Source organism: Chelmon rostratus, chromosome 6 (assembly GCF_017976325.1).
Source record: "Chelmon rostratus isolate fCheRos1 chromosome 6, fCheRos1.pri, whole genome shotgun sequence".
NCBI classification, from domain to species: domain Eukaryota; kingdom Metazoa; phylum Chordata; class Actinopteri; order Chaetodontiformes; family Chaetodontidae; genus Chelmon; species Chelmon rostratus.
Genome location: NC_055663.1, coordinates 9,026,771 through 9,046,084, shown reverse-complemented (window position 1 = coordinate 9,046,084; position 19,314 = coordinate 9,026,771). Strand labels below are relative to the sequence as shown.

The 19,314-nt window shown below is 41.3% G+C and overlaps 1 protein-coding gene across 1 annotated transcript; it reads left to right on the top strand.

The window, feature by feature from the left end:
* The first annotated feature begins 6,205 nt into the window (after nucleotides 1–6,205).
* Nucleotides 6,206–17,367, top strand: wu:fa25f02 (uncharacterized protein C11orf24 homolog). The gene is made up of 3 exons (XM_041939835.1): nucleotides 6,206–6,272; nucleotides 10,316–10,716; nucleotides 13,587–17,367. Exons 2-3 carry the CDS (start codon nucleotides 10,548–10,550, stop codon nucleotides 14,810–14,812), a joined length of 1,395 nt encoding a protein of 464 aa, XP_041795769.1. The 5' UTR covers nucleotides 6,206–6,272; nucleotides 10,316–10,547; the 3' UTR covers nucleotides 14,813–17,367.
* The last annotated feature ends 1,947 nt before the right edge of the window (nucleotides 17,368–19,314 follow it).

Here is a 19,314-nt window from a genome sequence, read left to right as displayed (position 1 = left end):
CTGAACATGTTGGTGATTTATTCAAGGCACACTTAACCAGCATGGCTACCACAGAAGATACGTCATCTCAAGTGGATTGAGTGGGATCATCATTAGTTTTCCAACAGAACAATGAACCCAAAACACACCTCCAGGGCTATTTGACCAAACAGGAGAGGGATGGAGCATATATGGAAACTCCTTCAGGATTGTTGGAAAAGCGCTCCAGGTGACGACGTCGAGAAGCTGGATGAGAGAACGCCAACAGTGTGCAAAGCTGTCATCAAAGCTAAAGTAAACTTAAATATAGAACATATTTTGCTTTGTTTACACTTCTTTTGCTTACTTCATTATTATCACTGTGTTATTTTATAGTTATGATGTCTTCTGTGGTAATCTTGAATGTGAAAAGGAAGAAAAGCCATTGACGAAGAAGGTGCGTCCTAACGTCTGTCTGGTGCTGTATGTTGTTAGATACTGCATGTTTGTCATCTTGGAGAATATAGCGTATGTGTGTAATGTTTGTCTTTGTGGAAAAAAAACACTGAATGATATTTACTGTTAATTAGATGTGTTTCTACAAAACTGTTTTTGTTTTATTTAACAAAATAAGACACTTGTCAGTACATCAGCGTTACCTTAACACAAGCAGTATACAAGCTTACAATAAATTCTTCTAAAATGAAGGGAATAAATACTTTTTTTAACGATTCCTGATTCGCTAATATAGACCAGGGAGTATCTGAAAAGGGCACGTGTTTACCAAACAAGCTTAAATGATCTAAGTAAAACAGGTGAGCGGAAGAATGCTTGCATTTCGCTAGTTTAAGTACCTGTACAATGACAAAACTCCTTTATTATTAACAAGGTAATAAAGGGACTATGAGTGTAAACGTTTCACAAAGTAAAAATATATTTAATACATTAAAAACATGCAAAAATGCATTAACGAAGTCACAACTGACCATATGTGCTGTCACCTGCAGCAATGCAATGATGGAGATACTTAACTCTTCAGATTCATACACAGAGGACACGCAGCTATAACTGATCAAATCTGAGGTTTTTGCTTGTTTTCCTCGTTTTATTTGGGGAAACTGAGGCTCACCTCCTCCTCACACTTCAGCCTAGCTGAATCTATAGCTCTAATGTACATGCAGTGTTAAAAGGTGGACTAAAATGCTCTCATTCCTTTATAAGTCAGTCCTTCTAGAAGTGGAGCAGTTAGCCTACTTACACATAGTGTATGTAACCCAACATTTAATACAAATAGTGTGATTAATCAGTTAACTGATAACGTGTCACAGTGAGCTAAAAAATCTGTCTTTAGGCCCTAAATGCAATCATTTCTGACTATGTTTCAAGTTAAATCGGTTGGGGCCTGCTATGTGTGACCGCCTTCAACAAGGTCAGTGTTTTGGCACCTGATCAACAGGACAGCATGTGTTCATACCACGACGACACGATATTACACTGTCACACACTCATATCACAGAGTTAAACTGCTGCTGCACTGTCCAAAATAATGTGGGAAAAGACTAAGCTTTGCATATTAGGCTGTAGGTGATGTAAACGGGTCGCGGTGCGGTCTATAACCTGCTGTTTATGTCGAGCGCGCTGCGATGAAGACGTGCTGGAATTAGGCGGAATCATGGCGAGATAATGACGCACTTACCGACAGGGTTAAAAATACATGCATTTGATAAGTTGTCGAATAGGCACCGAAAATATTACATTCAAAACCCCATACAGATAACACACGTTTTATACAAGTACGGGAGAAGAAAGGAAATGTAAAGTTTGACGCAGTTAAGTGAAAGTGAGCCGTCATATGAGGTCATATCAGGACACCGAACAGATGCAATGAACCCGTCAAACAGCTAATTCAGCTAACGGCCGCCGGCCGCGGGTCCGCCGCGGGAGGGGGCCGCTCCGCCTGCCGGATCGGACAGTCGTGTTGAGTCCGCAGAGTGGACATGAACTCACCCCTGCTGTGATGTTGTGTTTGGCAGGTTTGGCCGACACTTTAGCCACAGGTACCAGCTGAGTCCTCAGCGCGCTCCTGAACAAGCGGGAGACGGCGGGCAGAGACATAGCGACGGTTCAGTGGTGCTGGAGGACAGGGACAGAGAGACAGGACGGCCGTTAATGATACTGCTGAGAGGACTGTCAGGTTTCTTTTAAGTGCGGGCGTGTGTGCGTGTGTGTGTGCGTGAGTGTGTGAGATAGAAAGCGACGGACGCAGGGAGGAAGCTACGTTCACAGCCCTCAGGCAGCGTCGGGTTTTAATTGGCCGTCTCACCTCCGGGTATCTGACACCGTGACCGCTGAGCGCGCGACGCGTCCTCATGTCACCCCTCCGCCAGGCGCGCTACCTCCACGCGCTGCAAACATCTCTGCGCGGTGCAGCTGCTGCAGTGAGCTGCAGAGCCAAAGAGATGCAGCGCGTTTGGTGTTAGATTTCAGACATGTGTCGTAAAGATTGAATCATGTAAATCTTTGAAAAGAGTCGTGTTTACAGTCGTGTTTAATTCTTATGCGCCCATGAACATGTACAGAGCGTGGTCGAGGTGAATTCTGTGTATGAATCTTTACATTTTGCAACTTAACAGGCCTTCTACATCGAAAACCACCGCAATACCAGTTACTCTGCAGATGAATGCTTCTACATACAAAAACATGATAAATATATTGCACATGGTCAGTAGTAGTGATTGGTGGGAGTAGTGATGGTCTACTATAGAGAGCCAATTGAGCATTTATTCTATATCCTTGATATCAGACTGCAGTTTCTTCCACTAGTTCAGTCTTTGTCAGCACTAGTTGGGCATTTGCTCACACAAGTTGAACCAAAACTCTTACTAGTCACTGTTTTCCAGCAACTAGTGGCACTTTTGTCCAACTAGTTGCAACAGAAGCCTTACTAGTAAAATGTTCACTAGTTACACTAGTGAGAGACATTTTGTCTGACTGCACACAACTACTGAGACATATGTTCAACTTGTTGGGCTTCTTTGGGATTTTTTTGGTGCACTAATTGACGTTTTCATCTAACTAATTCAACAAAATTGCTCATTAGTTGACACATGTGTGCAACTAGCGAAGTGCTGCAACTGTTACACATGTTAACTAGTGACATTTCATCACATCCCAAGAGTGAATGCGGGATGGTATGAGAAACAAGCTCCAGGCCTAATCATGCAAAACAAGAGTCTTCCTGACTAGAGCCTCATTTGCATCAAATGAAATCTTATAGTACTAGTTATAGTTTGGTGCAAAAGTTTGTTGAGTAAATTGTGCATTACAAATGAAGTGGATAAAAGGTTCAGCTGTGTGTTCAACTGTCTAAAATTATGCTTTTTCACATTGTGGTAACTGTTTGTTTCACTTCAACTGCGAGCAATTAAGAAGTGTTGACTGAATTCATGTCACAAATGAAATGCTTCAAACTGAGTTTTGGACAATACTCATGTTTTAACATCTCCACTACAATTAAAGTTACTGCCTTAAATGTCAGTGCACAACCTGTGATTTTAACTGTTTGAACATGAGTGACTGCAACTAGACAAACTGTTTAAAGGGGACAGTTTTCTTATTTTAGAAAGATTTCTGTTTGTCCATGAAGCATATTGTGTACGTTTCCACTACTCTTCCAGCATTCTTTCCCTCGGTGTGACATTGTGTCAAAGGCAGAGAAACGGCTGTCTGTCCACTGGAACATGCTAAATGAACACAGTACTCAGCGTTTAAATCAGTAGCTTTTTTTTGGGCCTGATTTTAGGTCAGGTTGTTTAATTGTGCATGCTGCCTTAACGATTACTGTGATGATGCGCCCTTAAAGTTTCATATTCTTTTCATGTTTTTATTTCCCAGAAATAATCAAGATGAAATATCCTCTGCAGGTGAAGACTAAACTTCATGTCCCACTGCTGCATCACCTTTTCGTCATTTTTTCAGCAAATAAGCCTTCAGGCAAATTTTGCCATAATTTGCACCATGATCCTAGTTGTGGGTTAATGTTAATCCAGAAAGCTGTTATCTGATCGTACTGCCATTACATTCTGGCTACATTTCCTATAATAGCAATCTTATATGATTGCATGAATATGTGTATTTAAGTGAGAATTTGTGTTTATACATGCACACTTTATATGATGTGATGGTAAGACGGTAAGATACAGCATGACGATGTCATGCTTTATCTTACCAGGAAACGGTCCTACATGCTTTTATACAGTTGCATCATTATTATTGTTATCATTCACTGTCTGCATGGTTAACTGAAAATCTGTATTAACTTGAGTTAATGTAAAATGCTGTTGCTCTGCTTTTAACAAATTAAAACAGACAACACTATATCAATAAAGTATTATTATTATTATTATTATTATTATTATTATTTTAACAGCACAGTTTCTGACATTTTGACTGTGAGATGTATGTGTGGAATCCCTATGCAGCCCCTCAGACATTACTCATGCTCTGTGTTTTCTTTTCCTCTGGTGCACTTTGTGATGTTTCATGTTCATATCACACAGATCTCATGCCGTCTGTGTGTCAAGAAGCTGTTTCACTGTGAGCTTTCTGCGTTCACTGTGCGCCTATAGAGCTGCAGCAGGCGGGGGAAATAAAACAAATTAATCACTGAAAATGAGGCAGTTTTCAGCCTGCGTGCTCCAAATGGATCCTCAAGTGTATTTCTGTTGTTGTGCAGCCTGGTGAAGACAACTTGTCTCCTAGCTGTCCTCTCTGTTGCTGACGGGACAGCTGCCTCTGAGGACGGAGATGCTGTGACAGAGGTTGGAGTCACTGTGGACTGAACAGATGGGCGCTTCAGCAGTGCTTCAGCACTACTGATATATTGCTTCTGGTGAGGATGTAAGTATTTTTTCTGCCCATAAAAATTGTATTAATGCAACTTGCAGTGAAGGACCACCATATCTAGGTAGGAGAGAAAAAATGAGCTTCATCAAAGTAAAATTCAGTGATGATCTCAGCTCTGAATGTTCTTAACTGTAGTAGTAATAATAATACTTTCTAATAATCAACATGTATTTCTATATTCACTGAGTTAATTCAGATAAGTAATTTTTCATAAGCAGCAGGTTGTAATTGGGGTTTCTGTAGATAAATGGACATGTTTCACCTTGTTTTGATTTGAATTTCACATATTTGTACTTTAGGACTTTCAAGACCAGCAATGTGTTTATAAAAGCTTTATAACATACAAACAATAGCATGTAATCAGATATAAATATTGCTATACGATATAAATATTACTGCACTGCACATTTATTTTCTACTGTTGATATCACCTTGACTTTATGTCAACTTCACAGTTTACACTGTTCATCAGATACTCTCTGTGAAGCTAGTTTATGCAAGCTGTGTAGATTCATGATGTTTCACCACTTTTCATCCCGTTTATTTGTCTGTACAGAGATCTAAACACACTTTTGTTGTGGAAGCAGATCAGAGCAGGCAGACATACTACTCTCAGAGGAACTAAGGAAATCTACCACTGCTAGCATAGTGTTGTCCTGACTATCTCTGTATCACAATTGACTTGTGGTCCCAGGGAGGATTGAGATGCACCCAGAGTGTTTGTATGAGTATGTCTTAACCCCAATATAATTTATGCCAGGTTGCACCAGCACCTGAAAAAGACATCCCAGAGGAGCAGAGGATAGATAAAGACCACATCCAGCAAAGGATGGATGAAGACCACGTCCAACAGAGGCTGGATGAAGATGCCGTCCAGCAGAGGATGGATGAAGACCACATCCAGCAGAGGCTGGATAAAGACCGCATCCAGCAGAGAATGGATAAAGACCACATCCAGCAGAGGCGAGGCCAGGAGCAACAGCAGGTCTCCCTTCCCTCAAGAGGATGGGCCCCCCTAGAGAGCCAGGTTCCTGCCTAGGTTTCTTCCTCTGAAGGGGAGTTTTTCTCTTGCCACACTCGCCACATATCAGAAACATTAGCAGCAGCATTTCAAACTTATACCTACACCTGAAATCCAGTTGGAACTTGTATCAGCATGCTGCAGAGATGCACAGTAGTAGATAACTAGATAATTATTATTATTATACAGACTGCTGCAAAGTGCAGCGACAGCGGGCTTTTTAAACGTGAACTGTAGAGGGCAAGAATACGCCGATGGTGAGTCGACGCTGCCAGAAATAGAGCAGCAGAAGAAGAAGCATACCTCCTACTTACAGGAAGTGTTGAGTTCAGCCTGGGTGCTTGTCTGTGCTTGTTGTGTTCACCAAATCAATCACAACACATCGCTGGTAAGTCTCCGAAATCACACCTGCAGCTGGCATGGTAGTGGTTGCATTAAGCTACATTATCCAGATAAGAAAATGGCTCGTTAGCCGTACAGCCAAACGTTACACTTGATGTTAACTGTCTTCGCTGTTAAGGGGGAGATATCATTTCTGCATTTAACGTCAACTCCTTTGAAATTCATCCTGTTTACTGGTGTTTTAACTCACGTTAGCTGTAGCATTTTAAACAGTTTTCGCTCACCGTTAACTTAGCTGGTCAGGGCGTTGTGTTAGCAGTTTGCGTGTTAACTATTTTAGTGACATGTTAGCTCGCGTCGCCGTGTTAGCAGTGACTGTTAGTGGAAAATGGGCTCTGGGCTGACCCACCTGAACTAAAGTTAGCGCTCGCGACTTCCACAATGCCAAGCTTTGCCTTGGCCAAGCGTCAGTGTACTACAAATCCGTTTCTCCTGTTGGTTTGTTGTTCCTTGGCTCATTGACATAGCCCGCAGATACTAACTCTTTGCCTTAACGTAATGAGAGTTGGGTATTCTGCTCAGTGTCATGTTAGCACGCTACGGACCCAACAACGCATTAGCTATTTAGCTAGATAAATGTGTATCGTGTCAGTGCTTCACATAGTGCTTGCTGGCTTTGGCTTACAGTGTATGTGAAAAAAACGTGTTTGATTAACATGTAAGATTTGTCGAAATAGCATTATAGGTTGCTTGATATGTAAAACGAATGTCTTAAAGTTTGTTCTGTGAAACGTCGGAGGCACCGTTAAACAGCCCGATTTTTGATTGGAATTTGGTACTGAGGCTTTCTCATATTCGTCGAAACTTCAGCGCTGGCAGACAGTGTATGCAGACTACGTGTTTTCCGTTTCCACCCCAACTTCTCTCCACGTAGACATCTGAATTGACCTTTGAGTACCTTCTGTTGACATTAAGGGCAGGCCGTAATGCAAAACGTTGTGCTGCAGCTCAGTGAAACGAGTCCTTGTCCTATTGCAACACCCTAGTGCCTTAAATAACAGGGTATTTAATATTAAATGCATAATTCCTATTTGCAAATTCTACTCTAAATGGACTATACAATCAGAAGTTGACTCTGAGGCTTGTCTGCCAGCAGTGGATCTAGAAAACTTTACGGACAGCAAAGAAGTTTTTGCAGGCTGGCACAGGAGAGTGTTGGGTGGGGGTCCCCTAATAAACATACATACTAGTTCCAGTTTTGAATACCCAGAGGTTAAAGGGTAGAACACACACACAGATCTTCAGGACGAACTTGGCTAATCTGTTTTCAGCAATTTGTCAAATCTACAAACGTACTAATGTTTGGGCCTCGTGGCCTTCATCAGAGAATGGAGGAAAGGTCGCTGCCCTGAACTGCCCAACCACAGCAACGTTAGTGGAAAATAAGGAAATACAAACAGAGGGCAGGGTCTCTTCTGATAAATACATCACAACACACTTCTGGTGGGTCATAGGTGATGATTGAGGGGGATTATTTTTGTATGAGTGTAGACATTGCTTTTTAGGAATATAAAGTGTCCTATTTATTGCCGGTTTCACTGCTTCGGATAGCTTAGGGGCATGCTTTTCTACAATTCATCACTGTGAGATTGCAGTTTGTGACTCAAGACCTCAGTGGGGTGCAATGATAGGTGGCAAAGTAGTGGCCCCCAAGAACCAGCTCAGTTTGACATCAGTGCAGAGGTGATAAGCAATAACAACAGAAAAGTGTTTTAAAGCTGCACGACAGCCAGATTACAGACCACAGTGCAAACTTTGCTAACAGCATTAAGAAACTCAAATAGAGTTTTTTTTCTAACGTGCTCAGTCACTGCATTTGAAGGCTGATATTTTGGTAACCATTTTTAGTTGGTTCTCTAACAATGATAGCTGGTTTTTGCTATACTTCTGGATATTTAGAAGTTCTTTTTCTTGTCCATCTGTAATTGCATCTCAAGCGGTAGCAGCTTTGGTTCGCAGCTCAAAATACTGGATGTGTTTTTTCTTTTTCTACAATGAGAAGGATCTCTTTTCACTGCAGACAAATGTTGGCTGTCACGTGTTAAACTCTGACACCAATTCAGAGCCCTGCAGGTGGTGATATGAGCCTTGTAAGTGGTAGGTTTCAACACAGTCAACAACCACAGCTATGCGATTGGTATTCAAAAACACTCGAGTGCTCCTTGTAAAAAGGGCTTTGTGGCTCTGAAATGTAGGTGTGATTTGAATATTACCAACAAAAAGTGGAGAAAATCCTCAAAATAAGAATGCTTTTCCATTAAGATTAACTTCGTCAGCAAATGTACAAATGCACATTTGATTCAGTTTTGCCTCAATGCATCACTTAATACTTAATTTTGTTCTGACTGCAGCATATAGAAGTGTGATTGAAAAGCATTATTGTTGAACTGCATTTTCATTTCCAGTTTATATTAACAATTCAATACAAGAAATTCCAGGCTTCCATAATTTGAGCCTAGAGTAAAATATCACTGACAACGCATTTCTTTCCATTTATGTAAGTTCATACACTTGTGGAAAAGGTTTCAGGCTTTTACATAAAATGAACATTAATGACTGGTGCTGCTGCCTCTACTGCTCCTACTGAGACTTGCACTGTTCTGACACTAGATGGCAGTCATTCCTCACATTTAGCTTGGACTTTATGCTTTCTGTCCGCTGTAAAAATCCTTAAACCAAACTCCCCTCTACTTAAATCGTTTTTACATTTTATAGTAAAAGGCTGAATGCAGTTTTCTTTGCAGTAATTTGCAATCAAGTGGGATCATAGCTCTTGTTATGAGGTTTGGATTTTCACCTAAATAAACACTGACATGGTTTTGAATTGGAAAAATCCTTCCTTTCATGGTTGTTGTTGTTTTTTTGTTTTTTTTTTACCCATTGAGTCATAGTGGACGTACCAGTAATTGGGCTTCTTTGACACTGATAAATGGAAATAAAACCTTTGAAGTCTGTTGTCACAAATGCATCTTTAACCAGTTTAAAACGTGTTAAATAATTCTGTTATATGTCAGGGCAAATTCACCTGATGTTACTTGTTTCTATGACACAGGCAACTAAGAATAAAAACATATCGCACCTTGAGCTGTCAGACTGTAGCTCAGATAAGTGTCAGGTTCATATCAGAGAACTGATTTCTTACAGATGGTAATGAAATTTGAGCTGATGAACTACAGTATCCAGTAAATAATCTTACCACTGCTAAGAGTGCTGTGTAAAATATGCTGAAAATGAAAGACGTGGGAACATTCAAATTATGATTAATCTAGCGTAAATTAGCGTGGGGATATTCTGTCTGTTCTGTATGTGTGTTTATTGTCAACAAATCCCACGTGCAGACCCAAACCAACATGAATGCATTATACTACATGTGCAGGGTACAGCCTTTGCAGACTTCCCATGCCCAGAGATCTGTCATAGCTGCTGTTGTAGCTCTGTCAGACAAATCCGTGTGATAGTAAAGCTGCCATGGATTAGTGGTCAACTGTTAAATTAAAAAGCAATATTTTGATAATCATTCAATTGTTTTGAGTATTTTTTTAAGGAAAAAGTCAAAATTGTCTGATTCCAGCTTCTAGTGTTTTTTTTTTTCTTTTTACTCCTTCATGATAGTCAACTCAATATCTTCAGCTTGTTGACGAAACAAGACATTTGAGGTCGTCATCTTGGGCTTTGGGAACCAACTAACCAATTAATCAAGAAAATAAGTGAAAAGGGTCATTAGTTGCAGCTCTAGTGAGGTTTGTGTCTCTTGCATTCTACTTAATGCTTGATTGTTGCACTTTCAATTACAATTAATGCATAGTACACCGTAACTTTGACACAGCAGTAAAGGTGACTCGATCTTGATTTGATACATCTATCACAAGCAAGTTTCATGTCTCTGCAAGTCAGTTTTCATAAGAGCTGAAATGTACTGAAAGTAATAGCTGTCTGGAAGGTTAAACTCTAAAACACAATAGTATTTCTTCAGTATCTCTAATGGCTGCTGGTGACATGTGCTTGTGTTGGTGTTTATGTCTTGTGTAGATCCAGAAAGTGGATGCTGCCTTCACTTCCTCCTGGTGTCCACCTCCCATTTCAACTGAGCCCCAACTCGTGTGTGCATGTGTGTGTGTGTGTGTGTTTGTGTGTGTGTGTACACGCACACGCATGTTTGTGTGTGTAAATTCACTCGAGGCCTATGTGAGTGTGTCGCCTTAAGTTAGTGTGTGTGTGTGTGTGTAAGTGTGTGCCTGTGTCATCCCCCCCCCGGCCCACCATGTCCCTGTATCCCTTAAAGCTCCAGCTGAATCCATCGGTGTGTCTCCACCTCCTCTGCCTGCTGCTGCTCCTCACCGAATCCTCCTCCACAGTATCTAAAAAGGACCCAGTTAAGGCCGACCCCCCAGCCCAGCTCAGCCCAATACAAGCTAACTGCTCCACTGCATGTGAGTATGAACCAGGATTCATTCAGAAAGGAGCCGTGGCTACATGATACAGCTGTAGACAGAATTGCCTTTACAAATTTGTAAATACCTTCGCTTTGAATGTGTTTGGCTCTTTATATCGTGAAGTGGCAACAGGAAGTAACCAATCACCTGCAGGTGAAACAGTCACCTCCTGGGCTGCTACACACCTATTTGCATACTTTCACACAACACAACAAACACACGACCTCTGTCGTAGCAAAAATCATTCAAAAGCAAAAGCTATTAACTGACAGATTGTTTTAAAGCTGTAATAATATTTACAGTGTTTAAGCCACATTTATACTTTATGCAAAGCATTACAAGTAGCACCATAAATACGTATGGTGCAGGGTTTGATTTATAGTTCAGCATGAGATTTAACCTTTTAATATCACCACTCCAACACCAAATGGGTGTATCATCATATGTTATCTGAATTATATCTCCCATACAAACTGAGATGTGAGCGACAGTGGGATGGACCACATTGTGTTCATTACTGAACATGAAACTTTTCTTTGTGGCTGCCATGTTTATGTTGTTTAATTCATTGTGATAGTTGTTGAGGGTCACAGTGGCGATGGCGCTTTTGTCCTACTAGCATCAGAAAGTTGTAGGAGAAAACAAAAGCAGCCCAGACTTACAGCCTAACCTAAGAGCCTATGCTTGTGGGCTAAATCAGTCTCAGTTTCAGTGAGGTATGATGGGTCAACTCCAGCTATGTACTTAATAAATAACTAATAATAACTAAATAAATTGCTCGTCTAAGAGCAAATTTCAAGAAGAGCAGAGAAGCTAGTGAATGCAAGGTCGTCCTTGAACATGCTTGTATCTGGCAGCCAGAGTTAGCAGAGCTTCATGACAGCGGTTATTCAGGGTCACCAAAGTTAGGCTCAGTGCAGCCAGGAAAAACCCAAAAGAGAGCCGGCTCTCTTGTTGAACTGGCTTCATGGTACAGGCCTGTGGTCGCACCATGTATATGTGTATGTGTTTGTTATGGTTGAAAGGTAACATAAACTGGCCTGTTTTATACCCACTTCCCCTGATCACATGAAGATAATGTAGACTCCTGACAAACACCAGGTCTAAATTGAAAGACCACATAAGCAAAAGCAGCATGTGTTGGACACACAGCTTCTGATCTTAGTTTGTTCATGTTTCTCGTTATTTGAAATTTCCAGTTCCTTCTACACTACGGTCCTTGTCACTGCTAACTCTGTTGAGTCTGTTGACCTGGGAAGGGCTGTAGACTGCACACCAGGCTACACAGGAAGTCTAATTGGAGAATGTGTTTACATGCACCGTACTAACCCGGGGCCTGTTCCAGATAGCAGGTTCAACAAACTGACTTTTAACCCTGAACTCTTTTGTTCCAGAATGGCTGATCAGAGTTCATTCAGTCAGCTCTGAATATGTTCACTCTGCTTAGAGAGTGCGTTGTGAATGGGGGGGCTCTGATGTTATACTTCACGATGGCAATGGCTAAAACAAGAGCAGAACCTCCATTTAAATCCAGTGGAGGTAGAAGTATTAACGTGGACTTTTGTCACACACATTTGTCTTTAAAAACCACAACAGCAGCTACAGTGACAGACAGACAGTCTGATTTAGCGTAAAGACTTAATAATAATCACAGTTTATTCAGCGTAGTCGACTCATTCATCATGTACCAGATTAACATTTCCTTAATGGATGATGAAGTGCTGGAAGCCTACTGTATGTTGCGTCCCATATTTAAATATATTTCTTCAGTTGTAACCTCACCAGGACAAAATGCAGGTGGCAGCAACTGAAAATGAAAATGTAGCTCAAACAGATAAGAAATATGTAGTTATAGACGTATGATGGTAACCTGGTAGTCTGACCCAGTGATAATGATCTCTGTCATTTACAGTTCAGATGGTGTAAGGTTATAACTGAGTGGCAGTTTGTAGATGTTAATTTTACATTGAAACAATTTTAAACAAAAACAGGTTAAGACTAAATGTAGCCTGTATTCAGAAAGTCAGTTTTAAACTACATTTACTCCAGTTACCTCCCTCAGAAATATTCTCATAATCTCTAACATATGATAACGATAATGTTCCATCAGTGTGACCAGTCACACCAATCGTTATTTACTGCCTTGTGGGTCTAAAGCTTCATAAAGATTATTTTTATTTTAATAGTCATCACTGCAGAAATGTACTCTAAACGTTTCAGTGCAGGGGAACTGATTGACAACCCGACAGCTGTGTTAAGTCGTGTTTCCACGAGGCTCTATGGCATAAAACAGAAACCGATGTCACTTTTTTATCTGACTGTTTGAGAGAGAATCTTCTGCCTGGTATGGGAATTTATCAGTCCAACTGGAATCCCAGATTATCAATTGGTCACATCCATCTTGAAAATCACAAACCAAGACCCAACCCACACCCCACACAGTGGCTTTCAGCTTCTTTCATTCCTCCATCAGGACTTCAGACTCCATGAAACAGTCAATGCTAAATGTATGGGCGTGGAGTGATGTGTCTCACCCTGCATGTTCTGTGTTTACTGCTGTTGGTTTGATTTTTCCTGTTTTGTTTTGTTTTTTTAAAGTTGCTGGTTTTATGTGTTTTTATGATTGGTGGGTTTGTGGTGTGTGCTGCTGGTTTTGTCATGTGTGCTCTGGTGTTGTTGCTCTGTGCTGTTTATTTGTTAATTTATCGTTCTGAATAGTTCTGTTGAAGAGGCGAATTCATGCTCCGCAAGTATGTAAATTAGATTTATGACACTGTTTTAGATATATTTATGTTTTAATTTGCTGTTTTTTAATATGTTTTATAGTTAATTGAGCGAAGTCATTCATGGAATTTTGTGTTCCCCAGGTGATAATGGTGGAGTCAGTGAAAATGCAACCGTTAAGGATTCCTCAGAGACACAACCACAGAAGAATTTGACCTCTTTCTCAGTCAGCCACAATTCAAATGACACTGTAGCATCCATAATCCCACCCAACCAATCCACAGGAGGAAATAATTCATCCGCAGCCTCACTATCCAATCAACAGCCAGCATCACCGGACCATCAGCTCCCATCACCGGACCATCAGCTCCCATCACCGGACCATCAGCACCCATCACCGGACCATCAGCACCCATCACCGGACCATCAGCTCCTATCACCGGACCATCAGCACCCATCACCGGACCATCAGCACCCATCACCGGACCATCAGCTCCCATCACCGGACCATCAGCTCCCATCACCGGACCATCAGCTCCCATCACCGGACCATCAGCTCCCATCACCAGCAACAGAGACTCAGAATGCAACTCTTGTTCCTTCTAACGCCACAGGCTCATCAGCACAGGCTGCTCCTGATGGATCCATTACCAGCAAAGGTAATATTACATTCACAACTGCAAAGCCTGTTGGGAAAGTACACACAACCCCTGTACTGGTGACTTCTATGACCACAACACCGCCACCGTCAACTACTACAACCACAACACCAACATCTACTACAACCACAACAACAACAACTCCAACACCAACGTCTACTACAACAACCACAACAACAACTACAAGAATACCAGCATCTACAGCAGCAGCAGCAACAACAACAACAACACCAACAGCAGCAGCAGCCCCTCCACTACCACCACCAACACTCCCCGCAACAACAGTAAAAACAACTGTCACACTTCCAGCACACACAACTGTTGCTATCACTACAACCACAAGTATAAAGAAGTCACCTCCACCATCATCATCATCATCATCATCAGCAGCAGCAGCAGCCACGCCACAGCCACCAGTTCAGACCACCTCTTTACCCACAGGGCCTGTTAACAGCAACGTAACCTCCACTAGTCACAATGACCTGGTTGCCTCCGGAACAAGGGTTGCAGTGGTAGAGGTAGCTGGGGCTGCTCTGACCAGGCAGCTGGTGGATACAGCGTCTTTACTGGCCGTCCTCCTCTTCGGCCTGCTCTTCTTCTTGGTCACGGTGGCTGTGTTCGTCACACAGGCCTACGAGAGCTACAGGAGGAAGGACTACACCCAGGTGGACTACCTGATCAACGGCATGTACTCAGACTCTGGGGTGTGAGGGAGGAAGGGGCTAAGCACAACTCTTGAGATTGTTTTTGCACTTGGAGACAGAGACCGTAGAGTAGAAGACTGACTGGATGGTATCACGGTGGTCCTGTGAATTCACGTGGTGATGCAGTGCTTCTGTTAGAGAGTTCAGGGAGAAGAATGAAAAGACTAAAGTGACCAGCAGCTCACTGAACTGACTCTAAAGCAGTAACTGATGTGTTTCCACATTAATTGTTCCACTTAACACTTTGTTCTTTCCTCTCTCTTTCTTTGATGGTTTGAATGTGAAGAGTTTGGCCAAATGTTGAGCAACATAAATAGACCTGGATGTAACTCCAGTTCTATGAGTACGTGTAGCCCTTTTATGGGCCTCGCTAGTGGCCAGCAGCAGATTGTCCTCCACACTGCTGGTCAGTCCAGCTGTAGTGGGTTCCAGGCTAGACCAATCAGGACGCTTCCAATGTGATAGAAAGCTCAACAGATGACCTGGTCACTTAAGGTGTCTCTCTTCTTTTTTTTTCTTTTTCCAAAAGTCAAACACGTAATCCGTGCGAGTACGTTTCTACACAACGATATACCTTAATGCACTTTCTCCCATGTTTCCATGTTTGCATTTTGAAGACAAACTCACAGCCCTGTTAAGGACCAAAGCATATTTAAAAATACGAAGTCCAAGACTTTCGTTTTCCAGTGATGAACTAATTACTTATTACACATCAAAAATCAAAATTTAAAAGAAAAAACAGCAAATTGAAAACAAACTTTAAAATGTCTTCTTCTTTAAAAACGTCATTCCAGAGCCTGTTTGACGAACGAGAAGCAGCTCTTCAAACAGCGAATGAAGCAGTCACGCGTGGAAAATAGCACATCAGTGGGGCTATTGCCAACTCTAAGTTGTGTTGTGTTCGAGTTTATGAGCACATGTTATAGATTCTCCAGATGTTTTTGAACTGAATTGAATGAAAAACTAACAATTTATTTATTTGTGATTTTGTTTTGCACATTTAATAATTTTGTCTGATGTGATGCACAGCAGCCAAACGCAGTTCATTGTATTGAAAATCAATTTGATCATTTTACATATCATTTTTTATACATTTGCCATTTGGGTAAATGTCCCTCTTAACATGGTGATGTTGATTTCAACTATATAACCAGCCCTGTATACCATCTTTTCAGATGTGTTGCCATTTCTAGCTCATCTCAAATATTTTCACTAGCAGTGCAAAGTAAGTCCAAGCGTTTAACTTGCTCACCTTGCTGCAGTGATGAAGACGTGTACTCCAGGACACCATGACATCACTGTTGCCTGTGGTTACAGGAAACCACAACACAAACAAACGCAAGCAGCCAGATGATCACACAGGTTGGAGTAAACAGACCTTTTTGTTTTCGCCGTGCAGTCGGGGATTATTAGCAGAGTAAGGATTTCTGGCTCAGCTTCACCCACTTCCAAGGTGCATGGCGACGGGGAAAAAGTCTCCAGCAACGCTTTTGTTTTAACATTTCAGGTTCTGCTCACTTTGACTTGGTGCTCCAAATAAAGTGGTTTAGATAATCGGGATAAGCTGTTGGCTTTTCTGCCTGAATGCAGTTGCCTGTGAAATTATAGCTGATAAAAAACATGACCAAAATCTACAAAAATAAGATGCAAGTTATAAAACTACCGACTGACGACATACCAGTCCAACCAATAGCGGTAGCGTGCTGTGAAACAGATCTGACCTGATTGACTGTAGAGCATGGGAGCTGGACGTGAAGCAGCTTGTTCCATACTGAAATCAAAAGTAAATAAACATGGGAAGAAATGTTTTCTCAGAAAGACATTAGAATTTTACACAGGTACTCCTGCCAACTGAATACAGTGAGAGCTGTATTTCCTGCTTTTCCCCAGATGTGGCCTGGTGCGTCAGGGCCAGCGTATATACAGTGGTGGTGACTGGTTTAGTTGGTAGGCCAGAGACAGAGACCACCATGTCATCTTATTCGGGTCATCAAGTTGATGATTTTTTTCCTCCTCCGTCAGTCTGTTAACGCTGACTCTGTGTTTTTCTGCCATGTGCATGTTATGGGCAGCGGAGGCTTTGTTCACTCAATCTGTTTGTTTGGATGGCAGCTGCTTTGCTCAGTGATGACGTTAAAGAAGAAGACATAGTAAAACAAACTGCCTCATTCAATTCACGCTGAGACGTAATAAGACCCATCCCGGTTACATTCGTGGCCCTCCTTTCAGGAACACGATCAGCGATTTCAAAGATTTCGCATCAGGCAGAACAGCAGTGAGGTCTCATTCCTGCCCATTATAAAAGCAGCTGTGCTCACCCGCCCCGATTCACACAGGGTGCAGCTTAGAGTCAGGACTGCTGGAAATAATCATACATCACTTTTATAATCCAAATGGTGAGGAAACGTCTGGAGGTAACCAACGAGAGCGCTGTCGTCAAGACAGCAGGCTGTTGTCAAGTTAACCTTTTGTATGCCCACGTGAAATACGACTGACGGTGATGGCGTGTGTAGAGCTGTATGTATGGCATTAACAACATTTCTTCTTTTGTATTTGTTTTTTTTTTTTATCATATCTCCTTGTTTCATGGAGACACAGATATTTTAGAAAATTGTTTGTTTTCTGTAAAACCTGCACTTACAGGACATGAGAAAATGCTATAGTTTACATGGTCCAGGATATTTGTAGTTATCTCCGTACAAAGCTGGGGAATGGCAAGCCAAAAGTGACAATAATACACTCCAATACTAACAATTGCAAAGCTGTCATATATGTTGGCTAGTCATGAGATCATTCTTGAGAAGCTGTGTGAAAAATAGTGTTAACAAACCTGCCCCCCCCACGATGAAGGGAGGGTTTTTGCACCCTCCCCTGCTTCTCCTCTTTGTGCTAGGCTAGGCTAATTGCATCCTGGGCCCGTCTTACTGAAGATGCCTGGAATATCAGATGAAACTCATGCAGATTTTCTCATCTCACTGTGGGTAACAGCAGACTATTTTTCCCAAATACTGGATTGTTTCTTAAAGGTTTCATTTCAAAGTCCTGTGACTTCGCTTTCATCACATTCCTTTTGCTTTCATTGATGTCGATGACATTTCAGATGGTTTTCAGTGTTCACTGTTTTTGCACACATGTCCTGCAGTGCATCATGATTGCTTATTTCTATATGTTTTATATTTTTGCTCACGGTGAATGTATTTCTGTCTGCTCAGCTGTTTTGAATATTAGATTGTATGTCTTCTGCATTAATCCTGTCTATACCTGTTCATGTCCAACCTGTGGGTTATATTAAGTCCGAAATTGTTTTTATAGCTTGGTATGTGCCTCGCTGTTCACGTTCTCATGTCTTTGTTTCACTGATGAACATGGATCTTAAGCCATTCTTCCATTTATTGTTAATACTTTATGGAAAGGCCTCATCATTCCTGCAGACATTGCACTCACTCTGAGACTTTGTTTCCTCATAATGATGCTATGTGTTACCATAATTATGGGATTCCCCATAATGAGATAAAGTTCACAATATTTTTTTTTCAGAATTTTGAATGACATACTGTAGCGCATGAGAGAGATTTCTGTTTGTTAATTTTTTTTTTTTTTAAGAGCTCACAATCCCGTAATCACAAGTCACAATTCAGAACTGCGGAAGTTATAAATGTGAATGTAACATGAATGCACAGATAACTGTTGTCTAAAAGTGTGAATCACATTTCAGAAAGCGATGAATGCATTCCATCTATGTACATGAACCGTTTGTGATAGTAAGAATCATGGACAGAACAATATGAACGATGCGGTGCATGATATTAAGGATTATGGACCTAGCTCCAGACGTTATCTCTGCAGTCCTGGTGCAGATTTGTCCTCAGTGGTTTTGCAGCGCGTTGAGAACAAAAACTTGAGAGAAATCTCAGAAGTCAGCATCCACGCTACAGACTGAATTACAGTTGCCTTTTCTCTTTTCTCGACCAGTTTGTATTAGCTTTCTTCTTCCGGGGGTTCATGGTTGATGGACAATTGCCAAATAATCACTGAAGCACATTATTGTACGATAAAGCCAAGGGAAACATAAAGCCATTATCAATGTGAGACTGAAAGAACGACATGACCTGTAGAAGATTAATGTGCGGATCTGAAAGCTTGCACAACAGGTGTTTTCAAATAAAAAAGTAATGTTTGTCATAATTGTGGATTTCTGCAGGATAAAAAATGCATTAGACACTGACCAGTAGGTTTGACACCAGTCTTTGTTGCAGAGGCCAATTTTGTGTTAATTTAATTACTATTAATATGTTAATATCTTTTTTTTCTTGTTAGAGAAGAAAATCCTCAGATGGTACATGAAAATTCGTTTACATGGTCATAGGAGGCTATCAGTGTGGAAGGAGAGAGCAGCGTTTTTCTCATTAAAAATCTGATGTTTCTTCTGGTACTTTGAGAGAATTTGAGTTTTGTCCCAGCTCTCAGTAACAAGACTGTGACCCTGATGTCTCAAGAGCACCTTTTGT

Coding starts and splice junctions, on each gene's coding strand:
- wu:fa25f02 (XM_041939835.1), top strand. CDS start 10,548: ATGTCCCTGTATCCCTTAAAGCTCCAGCTGAATCCATCGGTGTGTCTC. Junction 10,717..13,586: donor AGCTAACTGCTCCACTGCAT/GTGAGTATGAAC, acceptor TGTGTTCCCCAG/GTGATAATGGTGGAGTCAGT.